The sequence below is a fragment of the Callithrix jacchus genome, chromosome 16 (genome assembly GCF_049354715.1).
Source record: "Callithrix jacchus isolate 240 chromosome 16, calJac240_pri, whole genome shotgun sequence".
Lineage (NCBI taxonomy): Eukaryota > Metazoa > Chordata > Mammalia > Primates > Cebidae > Callithrix > Callithrix jacchus.
In genome coordinates this window covers 1,771,888-1,786,309 of record NC_133517.1, presented here as the reverse complement: position 1 = coordinate 1,786,309, position 14,422 = coordinate 1,771,888, and the positions used below count along the sequence as shown (strand labels likewise).

The 14,422-nt window shown below is 46.2% G+C and overlaps 1 protein-coding gene across 5 annotated transcripts in view; it reads left to right on the top strand.

Annotated features, from left to right (window-relative positions):
• The window catches only part of LOC118148433 (uncharacterized), a 190,049-nt gene that overhangs the window by 64,274 nt on the left and 111,353 nt on the right, over positions 1–14,422 (top strand). For 3 of the 5 annotated variants that reach the window (XM_078352462.1, XM_078352453.1, XM_078352454.1), the window contains exon 2: positions 3,640–6,560. The exons of the other annotated variants lie outside the window; for them this stretch is intronic. In XM_078352462.1, the coding sequence (XP_078208588.1) occupies positions 3,640–3,732 (93 nt within the window). In that variant the 3' untranslated portion in view covers positions 3,733–6,560. Of the gene's footprint in view, positions 1–3,639; positions 6,561–14,422 lie in introns of those variants that run through there. 5 annotated transcript variants of the gene reach the window in all.

Below are 14,422 nucleotides of genomic sequence, written 5' to 3'. Positions count from 1 at the left end.
GAAGATCAATAGACTGTGGAATGCGAGGTTGCCCTCTGGAATGTAGATGAACCACTGACGATCTGGCACGTTAAGAGGCAGATGAAACCAACAGTGTCTTCCTGGGCCTATGAAAATAAGAAACAAGCAGTGCTTAGAAAAGATGAAGATGAATTCAGAAGGAGTGAGAAAGCAGGAAAGGCTAAGAGATGACTGACTGTAAACAAAGAGGAAAACGTCAGAGAGAAAGACGGCAGAGCTGGAGAAGGTCTGAGCGGTGCATGGCTGTCAGCCGTTTCTGGGTAGGTGAAGTGGAATGGAGTGGAGGTGAGGACTCTTGGCAGCTGTGGCAGGAGGGTCAAGGGAGTGTGCTAGGAGGGTCTTGAAGAATTAGCAGCAAGTGGAGAAGCGAACACAGGCTGAGAAGGCGCCTGGGACTCGAATGATGAAGCTTTTAAGGAATAATAATCATGACACAATTTATGCCACACACCTCAGCCCTCACCACTGCAGTGCACCCCAAAATCCTGAAAGAGGCTGGCCAGGTGCAGGGCTGGCTGGAACTGCTGGGGAGCTAACTCCCCCCAAACATTCCCCGGCAGCAGCTTGATCTCGGGTAGGGCAGCTGTGAGATGTGTGCTTTCTGATTTTATTTGAAAGGTGCCCACATAGAATGTATGTGCTGCCCTTTATGTCCTGCTTTCCATTCCAGGACCACTTCTTCCCTTCCCCAGCAGACATTTCCAGCCCCTTCCACAGAAGCTCCCTGTCTTGTTGTTGGGCCAGTTCGGATTCTTGCCTTCGTGGCACAAAATAAAGTGCGGTTGGCACAGTGGCTCACTCCTGTAATCCCAGCACTTTGGGAGGCCAACGTGGGAAGATCGCTTGAGCCTAGGCGCTCAAGACCAGCCTGAGTGAGGCCCCATCTCTATAAAAATAAATGAATAAAATAAAAAGAAAGAAATAAAGAATTGGAGAGTGAGTCCAAAGTGAAGGTAGGTAAAGGAGTTTATTGCAAAGTGAGGTAACTCTGAGAGCGGGTGCTTGAGAAGGAGCAGCCGCGTCCGGCACTGAGGTCCTACCTGTTATGGGCTGGGCAGGTGATCATTCAAAGGGGTGGGAAGGGGTGTTGCTGTTGAGCGCGTTGCAGATGGTTCCCCAAACCAGCATGTGCGGCAGCCGTACGGGCAAGTACACAGACTGTATATCTCAGGAGCATTTTGATTCTCCACCCAAGGGTGTGTTTTTTACTATTATAATGAACACAGGTCGGCTCAAGGACACTAATGTTGAGTTTCTGTGCTCGTGCGAATGTGGGTATTTTCCCTTCTGTCCTTCGACCTCCTTGCTGCAGTATGAGCCCAGGATGTGGTTTGTGCACTGTCAGGCTGTTTGTTCTCTCCAGCAATTTGGTAAGTTGGTTTGCACTTAAGGGAGGCTATCAGCATCCTATCTAACCTACCTCACTTGCATTTCAATTCTTGTCTCAATCTGCATGTAGGAAACCCAAACGAATTCTCAAATATCATGTCATTTGGCCATCAAGATAACTCTAGAGGATGGCAGAATAATATTATCTTCTCTTTTATTTTAGTTTTATTTGTATTTATTTATTTTTGAGACGGTGTCCAACTCTGTTGCCCAGGCTGGAGTGCAGTGGTCCAGTCGTGGCTCACTGCAACCTCCACCCCCAGGTTCAACTGATTCTCATGCCTCAGCCTCCCAAGTAGCTGGGACTACAGGAGTGCGCCACCACGCCCAGCTAAGTTTTGTGGTTTTAGTAGAGATGGGGTTTCCCCATGTTGGCCAGGCTGGTCTCGAACCCCTGACCTCAAGTGATCTGCCCGTCTTCTTGACCTCCCAAAGTGCTGGGATTACAGGCATGAGCCACTGCACTAGGCTTATTCCCCCCTTTTTAAAAAGGAAACAGGTTGTGTATTTTTCAAAGCCACCCATATAGTAAGCTGAGCTGAGAGATGAACTCGTCTTCCGAATTCAAGCTGTGTTCTCATCCCTGCATCCTGAATCCCTATATTCAAGGTGTGTTATTTTCCACAATGGTGGTAGATTACCATGAGGATGGAGAGAGGAAAGTATATGTTGATTATGAACATCAATAGGCAAATCATGAGACTGTGATAGGGAACCCGTACCCAAGGTGGGAAGCGGGCATTTCGCTACAAGGGAAGGAGGTACAGTGCGATGGATTAATCTACGTCGGAGGTGGGCTGGGACTGCTGAAAACCATGTGCTAACCAAGCTGACAAGGCAAAAGGGTAAAAGACCAAAGACAGAGAGAAATTTATTCACCGTAGAAAGTGGATTTGGTAGAAACCGAAGGACGTACTAAAGTATCTTTTTTTATTGGTATGGAATCATTGTGCACATATACGGAGTACATGTGATATTTTGATACACGCATACAATGTCCAATGACCAAATCAGGGCGTTTAGAAAATCCATCATCTCAAACGTTTATCTTTTCTTTGAGTTGGAACATTTCATATCTTCTCTTGTAGCTATTATGAAATATGCAATTCCTTGTTGTTAACTCTATTCACGCTGCTCTGCTGTGGAAACTCACTCACTCCTGCTCTCTAACTGTATGTTTGCATTAACCGACCCTAGACTGCCCCCACTCTCCTCCCAGCCTCTGGTAACCATCATTCTACTCTCTACTTCCAAAAACATCTTTGAAAGATCAGAGGGGGAGCAAAGGTTTGGAATCTTTTTTTTTTTTTTTTGAAAATAAAATTGTTTCTCAAGCCTATAAACCTTTCCATCTGCTGGAAATCTCTTTTCTTCACTGTATAGCCAAATATGAAAAAAATTGTCTATATTCTTTTTCTCCACTTCCTCAACTCATTTCATGTTTCAACTTTCTGTATTCTGGCCTCAGTCCACTTCATTCCATTAAATTAGTTACCGATAAGGTTACCAATGACCACATCTTACCACCCTGAAGTGCTTTTTAAAATCCCTACCTTTCTTGAAGTCTCAATAGCATTAATATTTTTAATGTCTCTGACCTTTTATTCTCGGCTTTCTGTGACACATTCTCCTCTAGTTTTTCTCCTGTCTGGCTGATTTTTTTTTTTAATTTTAATTTTTATTCCAAAAGATTTTGGAATCTTTTGAGATGCTCTTGTGGTTATTAATAAGACAACATTTCAATGTTATAGGATTACAGAAAACGGCATCACAAGCCTGGCGCGCTGGCTCACGCGTATAATCCTAGCACTTAGGGAGGCCGAAGCAGGCGGATCACCTGAGATCAGGAGTTTGAGACCAGCCTGGCCAACATGGCGACACCTGTCTCCACAAAAAAATACAAAAATTAGCCGTGCGTGGTTGTGGGCATCTATAATCCCAGCTGCTCGGAAGGCCGAGGCAGGCAAATCACTCGAACCCGGGAAGCAGAGGTTGCAGTGAGCCGAGATTGTACCACTGCACTCCAGCCTGGGTGAAAGAGGGAAACTCTGTCTAAAAAAAAAAAGAAAGAAAAAGAAGAAAGAAAATAGCATTTCAAAATTGAAGCGATTACAATACTGGCCTTATCTTCATTTTATTGCTCTGCTCCTCTCTCTCCTAGCCGACTCTCCCTCCCCATCCGTGTCTATGCATCTAAAAAGCTAACGTCCGCTTTCTGTTGGCCTCCAGGCTGCTGACTGTGGTCCCTTCGACGGTGGCTTTACTGACAGACACCAGCCTTCTGAGCACACAGAAGCTGCACTTCACGAGACGACGGAGTGAATGTTTCCTGTAGAACACTGTACAGATAACCACGGAAATCATACTTATTTCATCTAAAGTCACATGACGGCAAACCATTTCCTTATCTGCACTCTCTTTTTCTCTTTTTCTTTCTTTCTTTCTTTTTTTTGAGATGGAGTTTCGCTCTTGTTACCCAGGCTGGAGTGCAATGGTGCGATCTCAGCTCACCGCAACCTCCGCCTCCTGAGTTCAGGGAATTCTCCTGCCTCAGCCTCCCGAATAGCTGGGATTACAGGTGCATACCTCTGTGCCCAGCTAATTTTCGTATTTTCAGTAGAGATGGGATTTCACCGTGTTGGCAAGGCTGGTCTCGAACTCCTGGCCTCACGTGATCCCCTCACCTCGGCCTCCCAGTGTGCTGGGATTACAGGGATGAGACACCGTGCCCAGCTTTGTTTGATTTTTAAGATCAAATTGACACACAACGAAATGGCCAAATCTTAAGTCTGTTGTTCCCTGAGTCTCGACAAATGAACAGACCTCTGTATCCTAAACCTCTGCCAAGACACAGAGCATCCTCTTCACTCCAGAACGCTTCCTCAAGCTCATGTGCAGTCCATTTTTGTCCCAGCCAGCCAGAGGTCATCACTGTGCTCATTTCTATCTCCTGTTAGTTTTTCCTGTGTCAGAACTTCATGTAAATGGGATCACAGAGTACACACTCTGTTCTGTTTTAGATTGCCCCCATATTATTGTGTGTTTTGTAGTTTCTTCATTTTTCATTGTTGGTTAGTGCTCTATTTTATGAATATACCACAGCTTGTTTTCCACTCTATTCATGGGTCCTTGGCTATTTCCAGTTTTTGGTCAGCATGAATAGCGCTATTATGAGCATTCCTCTGAAAGTATTTTGTGGACGCGCATTTTTATTTTTCTAGGGCAATATGCACAGTAGAAGTGCTAGGGTAGGTGTATGCTCCCTTTTTAAAGCAACTGGGAGGTCATTTTACAAAGTGGTCATTGCAGGCTGCGCTCCCACCAGGAGTGTATGAGAGCCCCAGCTGCTCAGCATCCTTGCTGGGACTTTTTTTCATTCTAAATGTGAGCATGAGATTGCATAGAGAAAGCTCTCCCTAACCATGGTTTTCCTCTACTCTAGCCAACACAGAAGACTTCTGTGACTAAATGGGTGGGGGTTCCCCCCCTCACCAAGTAGTGGACACCAGATGGGCAACCTGGAGACAGTGTCAGATCCCACAGGTTGAGGTCTCAGTCCCCAAGGCTGGCCCCTCCCACACAACACCAGTCGCTTGCCCTGGCCCCCAGATCTTCTGACTGACCGGCTTTAAGTCAGGGTTCCCATGACTCTCACTTTGTCTTTTGTTCTTGTCATTTTTTTGAGACAGAGTCTCGCTCTGTTGCCCTGGCTGGAGTACAGTGGCGAAATCTCAGCTCACAGCAACTCCACCTCCCGAGTTCAAGCAATTCCATGACTCCCTCTTCGGCTTTGATTAATTCATTGGAGCAGCCTGTGGAACTCAGGGAAACATTTACTTGCATTTACTGGTTTATGATGCAGGATACTGCAAAGGATGTGGATGAAGGACACACAGAGTGAGGTATGGGTGGAGAGGCTTGGAACCTCCACACCCTCCCTGTGGCACCACCCTGCAGGAACCTTCATGTGTTCAGCTATCTCGAGGCTCCCCAAACCCAGTCCTCTTGGGTTTTTATGGAGGCCTCATGATGTCGGAGGCCTGCTCCCGAGGCCTGACACACCCAATGTAGTAACGAAGGACTGTAACAAGGGCTAAGGGAGAGGTGAGCCAGGAACTGCGGGTGAAAATCAGTGTATATCCTAACGCCACAGAGACGACACCATATTGTGGTTGTGATCTGCATATCCCTAATACCTAACAATGTTGGGCAGTTTTAAATGAGATTCTTGACTACTACGCATGTATCTTCTGTGAAGTGTCTGTTCAAATCGTTGACCCACTGTTTCACTGAGTGGATTGGTTGCTTTTATTACTGAATTGTAAGGGGCTTTGGGTTTTGTTTGAGATGGAGTCTCACTCTGTTGACCAGGCTGGAGTGCAGTGGCGTGATCTTGGCTCATTACAACCTCCACCTCCAGAATTCAGGCGATTCTCATGCCTCAGCCTCCCTAATAGCTGGGATTACAGGTGCCCGCCACTTTTCCCGGCTAATTTTTGTGTCTTTAGTAGAGACGAGGTTTCACCATGTTGGCCAAGCTGGTCTCCTGACATCAAGTGATCCACCCGCCTCAGCCTCCCAAAGTGTTGGTATTACAGGTGTGAGCCACCGCGCCCGGCTCTAGGGGTCTTTATATATCCTGAACACCAGTCCTCTGACGGCTCTTTCTTTCTCCTAGCTTATGTCTGGCTTATTCATTTTCTTAAAAGTGTCTTTTAATACAAAATTTTTTATTATGATTAAGTCAAATTTATCAATTTTCTCTTTTGATGAATTTTTGTTTTTAATGATTTAATGGGAAAAACCATTATGTTATTGTCTTCTGTATTTTTCCTAAGAAACCTTACCTAGCCCCAAGTGACAAAGATATTCTCCTGTGTGTTCTCATCAAAGTATCATGGTTTGTGCTTTTCCATGTAGCTTTATCGATCCACTCAAATTAATTTTTGGTGTGAGAGGATCATGCTTCATTTATTCCAAGCGGAGATCCCCATTGTTCCAGCCTCATGTGATTAAAACAATGTCCTTTTCCAATCGGACTGTCTTGGTTCCTTTGCTGAAAATCACATTGTTTTCTGTATTTATTGATGCTTACTACTGTGATTCATAGTACGTCTTGAGAAATAAAAATAAAATCCTAAGCACCTCAACTGACTGAACGGACACGCTCTCAACCAAGTGAGTCTCAGAGAAACCTTAAGAAACTGAATTTCTCGACAGGAGGAGAAAGGAGGTTGGATACACGCTGTTCCTTGCTCACTACCATTAGGGTTTCTTTCCTAAGAGTTAACTAGAAATCAGCAGCCCTTTCAAAAGATTTGTTCCACCATTGATTTGAACAAGCCTCCCGACAGTGCCCCTCCCTCTTGCAGGTTTTTTTTTTTGGAGATAGAGTCTCTTTCTGTCATCCAGGCTGGAGTGCAATAGCACACTTTTGGCTCACTGCAATCTCTGCCTCCCAGGTTCAAGCAATTCTCCTGCCTCGGCCTCCCAGTTGGCTGGAATTACAGGTGCCCGCCACCATACCAGCTAATTTTTTTGTGTATTTTTAGTAGAGACAGGATTTCACCATGTTGGCCAGGCTGGCCTCGAACTCCTGACATCAGGTGATCTAACTGCCTCAGCCTCCCAAAGTGCTGGGATTGCAGGCGCATGCACCACCACGCCTGGCTAATTTTTGTATTTTTAGTTGAGATGGGGTTTCATCACATTGGCCAGGCTGGTCTAGAGCTTCTGACTTCGGGTAATCCACCCACCTGGGCCTCCCAAAGTGCCGGGATTATAGGCATGAGCCACTGTGCCCAGCTCCCTTTACAGTTTTCACACAACAACTGACCACCTTGACAGGAGATCATGACCAGATCGTGGTGGTTCTGGCCAGTCTAGCTGAAGCAAACATGGGCTGCATGGAACATACATGTTAGCCTGTGTATTAGACAGTTCTCACATTGCTATAGAGAAATACCTGAGACTGGGTAATTTATAAATAAAATAGATTTAATTGGTTCATGCTTCTTCAGTCTGTATAAGAAGCGTAGTGGCACCTGCTTCTGGTGAGGCCTCAGGGAACTTACCATCCTGGCAGAATGCAAAGGGAGAGGCAGGCAGCACTTCACAGGGCCAGAACAGGAGGGAGCGTGAGTGAGGAGGTATCACATGCTTTTATTAAACAACCAGATCTCATGAGCACTCACTCACTATCATGAGAGCAGCACCAAAGGGGAAATGTACCCCCATGAGCCAGTCACCTCCCACCAGGCCCCACTTCCAACACTGGGAATTACAATTCAACGTGAGATTTGGGTGGGGACACAGTTCCAAACCATGTCGGACTACCAGGCATATGTGCACCCCTTTTGTGAATATTCATAGCTCCTCCTATAACCTGTTGAATATATATACTTAGCTACTCCTCAGCATAAATTCCTGTCTCATCCTTCCCTCCCTCAAAGCAACTACCTTCCGTCTCAGGCGAGGTTCCACATGCGACCTGCAGGTGACGGGACCTTTCTTTAGAAATAATGCTCTCCTTTCTAGATTTCGTAACTTTTCTGGTCAACAGTCTTGAAGTCAGGTTCAGGAAGTATAAGTTCTCCAACTTTTAGTCTTCTTCAAGATGACTGCATATCTAGGACCTTTGCATCTCCATATAAATTTAAGAATCAATTGGCCAATTCTACTAAAAAGACTATCAGGATTGTAATTGTATTTGCAATGGATCCTGTTTATTTTTTAATGCAAAAAACGTTGGTAGATTATACTTGATGTTCTGACCACACTTTTAAGAGAAATTATACAATACAAAAATGAAAACAATACGAAGTAAAGCAAGTGCAGGGTGTAGAAATGACCTGAGTTGTTTCCAGATGAGGCGTCTTCCCAGTTTAGCGCAGTATTCTGTTTATTGCTTGCCGAATTTTACATGCACGTTACATAAGCCGTAACACAAACCACATAGCTCACTCTGACTTTGTTCTGCTGAATCTCAGCTCACTGCAACCTCCACCTCCCAGGTTCAAGCGACTTCCCTGCCTCAGCCTCCCTAGTAGCTGGGATTACCGGTGCACACCACCAGGCCTGGCTAATTTTGTATTTTTTGTAGAGATGGAGTTTCACCATGTTGGCCAGGTTGTGTTGAACTTCTGACCTCGAGTGAGCTGCCCACCTGGGCCTCCCAAAGTGCTGGGATTACAGGCATGAGCCACCGTGCCTGGCTGTATATTGATAAAGGAAAAACTGCAGCTGAATTGTTTTAAGATTTTGAGCAATGAACGATGTGTGATCGGCAGCCTCTTGAGCCTGAGAGACGCTCAGAGAGACTCCAGTGCAGCTCCATGGCGGAAGAAGATCTGTGGACAGAAAAATGGAAGTGGCTTGGAGACAATGGGAGTGAGATGCAGAAACAGCTGGATTGTTACAGCTTGGCTGCACTTGATTGGGCAAAACTCAATGATTTGCACAAGTACAGGAGATATTCACATCTCCACTTGTCGTGGGTCACAGTACACAGAAAAGTTTTTAGGCCAAACATAAAATATCTGAGGACGCAGCTGTCGGCAAACTTGACTTAACAATACTCAGATTGGGCCGGGCGCGGTGGCTCACGCCTGTAATCCCAGCACTTTGGGAGGCCGAGGCGGGTGGATCATGAGGTCAAGAGATCGAGACCATCCTGGTCAACATGGTGAAACGCCGTCTCTACTAAAAATACAAAAAATTAGCTGGGCATGGTGGCGTGTGCCTGTAATCCCAGCTACTCAGGAGGCTGAGGCAGGAGAATTGCCTGAACCCAGGAGGCGGAGGTTGCGGTGAGCCGAGATCGCGCCATTGCACTCCAGCCTGGGTAACAAGAGCGAAACTCCATCTCAAAAAAAAAAAAAAAAAAAAACAAATAAAAAACAATACTCAGATTATGCAATGACGTGGATATAGATAAGACAGGAATTTGTTTGCCCTGGGCTAGTATACACGTTAACTGTAGTTAAACATTTTGGTGAAAGCCAAATAGTTTGGAGCTTGACACTGTTTATTTGCCTTGTTAGAACCAAGACTTTGAGATCAGAGAAGTGTAAGTTTTTAAGTGTCTCCAGTATTCCCACAACAGTGGTTCTCACTGGGCATTCTTTACTTCAAGGGCAGAAAAGGGATCAGGAGCTAAGTGTGGTGGCTCATACCTATCATCTCATCACTTTAGGAGGCCAAGGCAGGAGGAGCTCTTGAGGTCCAGGAGTTGACCAGCCTGGGCAACATAGGGAGACCCTGTCTCTAAAGAAAATTAAAAAAAAAATTGGCCAGATATGGTGGTGTGGGCCTGTGGACCCAGCTACGTGAGAGGCTGAGATGGGAGGATCACTTGAGCCCCGGTCAAGGCTGCAGTGAGCATTGATGGCACCAGTGCACTCCAGCCTCGGAACAGAGCAAGACCCTGTCTCAAAAAATTATAATATGGCTGGACGTGGTGGCTCATGCCTGGAATCCCAGCACTTTGGGGGGCCAATGTAGGCAGATCACCTACATTGGTCAGGAGGTCAGGAGGTCAGCCTGGACAGCATGAAGAAACCCCATGTCTACTAAAAATGCAAACACTAGCCGGGCGTGGTGGTGAGTGCCTGGAGTCCCAGCTACTGGGGAGGCTGAGGCATCAGAATTGCTGGAACCCAGGAGGCGGAGGTTGCAGTGAGCTGAGATTGCAATACTGCACTCCAACCTGGGTGACAGAGCCAGACTCTGTCTCAAAAAAATTAATTAATTAAAATAAAATAGTAATAATAATAATGTGTCAGGGACAATTTGGCTAAGAATTATTAAATGGAAACGTATTACTAGATGTTTAGTCTCTTTCCCTTGTGTACACGCATCCGTGCAGTCTCTCAGCCTAGCTTATTGTCTAGAGTATAGTATGTGCAGTATTCAGGATTTCTTCAATTGAATGTCAGTGATCTCGGGATCTTAACCAGTCCGGGCAGAAAGACAAGGAAATCAGCTGGATGACCATTCCAGATTCTTGTCTAGCTTGACATTCTGATTTTAACGTTTAACTGGATTTCACAGTCATTCGATCTTTTAAAAAGTTTAGAATGTTTTCACAAGCCTGCCTGCCTGGAGGGCGTCTTCCCCCGTGCAGTTCACATAACATCTGCTCCGAAGTACTTTGTGCATCTGGAATTGACTACTGCTTCGGGGCTGGGACTGGGTGAATGAGGCAGCCGTCATTCTAACACACTGCTGCAGAAAACAGCGCTGCAAGGGGGTGTTGACGATGCTCTCTGCCTCCCTCAGAACTGCTCCAAGTTGAATGTTTTCATTGACTTTCTAACTGTTCTTCCCCCCACCATCCTAGCACTTTATACTTTAATACGAAGGAAAATTCATTGTAGTCTGGACCTGTCTTGCATCCTTTTCAAGGGAAAGAGGGGAAGTAAATGGGTGGCAGGAGGAAGAAGGACAATCTAATTGAACAGTTACTAGATGCCAGGGATTTTCTTTTAGTTCTTTCTTTCTTTTTTTTTTTTCTACAGAGTCTGGCTCTGTCGCCCAAGCTGAAGTGCAGGGGCGGGATCTCAACTCACAGCAACCTCTGCCTCCTGGGTTCAAGCACTTCTCCTGCCTCAGCCACCAAGTAGCTGGGATAATAGGCGCTCACCACCACGCCCGGCTAATTTTTGTATTTTTAGTAGAGACGAGGTTTCACCATGTTGGCCAGATGTGTCTCGAAGTCTTTACTTCAAGTGATTCACCGCCTTGGCCTCCCAAAGTGTTGGGATTACAGGTGTGAGCCACTGCGCTCGGCCTGGGATTTTTATATATTCTGTATTTTATATACTAAATATTTATTTATTTATTTATTTTTGAGACGGAGTTTCACTCTTGTTACCCAGGCTGGAGTGCAGTGGCGCGATCTCGGCTCACCGCAACCTCTGCCTCCTGGGTTCAGGCAATTCTCCTGCCTCAGCCTCCTGAGTAGCTGGGATTACAGGCACGGGCCACCATGCCCAGCTAATTTTTTGTAATTTTAGTAGAGACAGGGTTTCACCATGTTGACCAGGATGGTCTCGATCTCTTGACCTCGTGATCCACCCGCCTCAGCCTCCCAAAGTGCTGGGATTACAGGCTTGAGCCAGTGCGCCCGGCCTAAATATTTATTTTACACTCATTATGTGCCAGAGATTTTCACATACTTTATATAGTATTTGTATCAATTGATCTCCAGGGGAACACTGTCATTCTAAAACCCACTTTTCATGCAAAGTAGAAGCTGTGGTTCAAATAAATGAATCTGAATTTGAATCTGAGCTTGGCTGCTTTCAAAACTCAGGCAGTCTCCATTCCCCACCCCACCTAAAGGAGTTCTGTCAACAAAAGGACTTTGTTTTGTTACCGGGTGTCCTGGACACACCCACAATTGCAGTGTTGTGAAGCCAATACACGAGGTGTCAAGCAGTGCAGGCTTTACTCAAAGGCCAAGGAATTAGAGAAGTGGGAGCGTAGCTTGCAAATCAATGTCTCAGTTTCTGAGAGCCAGGAAATTACAAATACAGGATACCTTCATTGAAGGGCTGGGCATTGAGAGCAAGGGGAGGAATATGCATGCTTTTCTTGGGAAGCAACGGAGACTCTCCTGGACCAGGGAGCTGCCTCTTTTATATCCTTTCTTGGTCTTTATGGGTCATTGTCCTGGTGATTGTCGGGAGTCATGGTGCTAGTGGGAGTGTCATTTAGCACAGAGACTGGATTATAATGAAGCCAGAGGTTCTTCAGAGATTGAGTAAACGGACATATTGGGCTTCAGCCAGTTTAGTTCTAAGAAGGAACTAATGACCACAGGCTTCCTACCTCCTAAAAATAGGCAGAGTAGGAATATAGCTACGTCATGTACGCATTACATTGGGCAACAAAAGCAGAGAGGAAGCCCAGCTAAGCCACCCAGGCTCTACAATGGGTGACAATTTTATAGTATTATAGAAAAGACTCTCTGATTTCTTCCATGTTTACAGAACTCCAGATTGACTTGGGGAATCAAAGCGCCAAGGAAAGATTCAACTTACTTCAGAGATTTTGAAAACGGAGTTAAGGCATCATTTCTCCTGCCTCTCACTCCTGCATCTTTTTTCTTAGCTGCTCCCTAACTCTGTTGGGTGTAGGTGATCTGGGTTCGTGACAATGGACGGAAAATGAAACAAGGTGCCAAACAATAGCAGCTTCCAAGGGTAGCAGGAAAGCCACATTTAGTCATCAGTTTCTGCGTCTCCTGTGCAATGATGCTTCTGGCCAGGATCACACAAGCAGGACGGTAAATGGGGAGTGTGTTTCTGTCTCCTGCCCAGAAGGGGCCCATTGTCTTCATGATGGTCCTTGACACCCTGGAGCATCTCCATCCCTGCACTGCCGTGTCCCAGTTAGGCTTGCTCAGTGTGGCTGGCACCCATCATCCCAAATTATTCCTCTCTGCTCAGCTACAGAATTATCATTTCTATTTCCAACTGGCAACAGCTTGTCATCCATCAGAGATACATTTCCATCTAAACAGAGCTCTTATCTTGCCAGGCCTTTGCATAAAAATGTTCATTGTTTTTCTGTTGTCGTTAGAATGAACCCAAGCTCCCTTGCACGGCCTATGACACCTGTGACCTGGCCCAAGTCCCTGATTTCATGTCCCGTGACTCCACTCCTGCTCACGGGACCCAGACACCATTCCTGCGTTTCTGAGACACTCCAAATGCATTTTCTTTCTCATTTGCGGTAAGCTGCTTCTCTGCCAGCATGCAGGGTGCTGCTCCTTTAGAATCTCAGAGGGGCCTCTGCTAACCCTTCAACCTGGAATGGTTTCCTCCCCACCCACAGAGGCCTCACTCTTATCATCACCGTTTCTATTTTTTCAAAGCAAGTTTCACGGTTAGAAATCATGCTGTAGATGGATTTGTTCATTTAGTTTTCTGACTCTCTCCACTGAAACGTCAGTTCCATTTGCCAGGGGCCATCTCTACCTGTTTTTCACTGCACTCCTTGTGAGTAGAACAGTGTGTACTCAGTAAATGTTGTATGAGCTCTAAGCATCAGCTGGCTATCAACGGGAAGCAGGTAAAGGAAAGATTTTGCATCAAAATGGGAGGCAGGAGATAGGGGTCAGGTCCTACACTCTCCCTGAGACTCCAACTGGCAACAGCTCGTCACCCATCAGAGATGTATTCCCGTCTAAACAAACAGGGGTTCTGCCCACCCATGTTTCCGCTTATCAGTCCATCTTCCCTAACGCACAAACTTGCCTCAGGCCCCAGGTTGGGGGCACAGCTTTGAGCTGGACTGCTGTCTGTTTGTGGGTGGACTGGCAATAAAACTTTCCTTTTTTCAAAAGCTGGGCACCACAGGATGGGCTCCTGTGCACATCTGGTAGTGAGCAATATCGCCATGCGTGCCCCAGCTCCAGGCTCCATGGCAGCAGGAGCCCTGCTCAGGGATTCTCATAGCAAGGGGCATGTATTTAAAAGTGTAAGTCCACCCTCATAGGGCAGGAAGGAACAGGAGGCACTCCAGTTGTGTGTGTGATGGACACAATATCTGGGCACCAGGAAGCCCTGTCTGTGGGGCTATGGGTAACCCACCACTGCAGGTTCCCTTCCAGGGTGCTGGAAGGCCACAGTTACCCTCATTGTGCCTGGCAGTCATGCTCAGTTTCTAAATCTGTGATCCTTAGTCTCTGCCCCAAATGTGAGGCCAGCCATACCCATCCATCCTTCCTTCCTTCCTCTCTCTCTCTCTCTCTCTTCTTTTTTTTTTTTTTTTTTTTTTCTCATGTAGTCTCGCTCTGTCACCCAGACTGGAATGGAGTGGTGTGATCTCGGCTCACTGCAACCTCCGCCTGCCAGGTTCAAGCAATTCTCCTTCCTCAGCCTTCCGAGCAGTTGGGACTACAGGTGCACACCACCATGCCTGGCTAATTGTATATATTTTTAGTAGAGATGGGGTTTCACGATGCTGGCCAGGCTGGTATTGAACTCCTAACTTCGTGATCCAC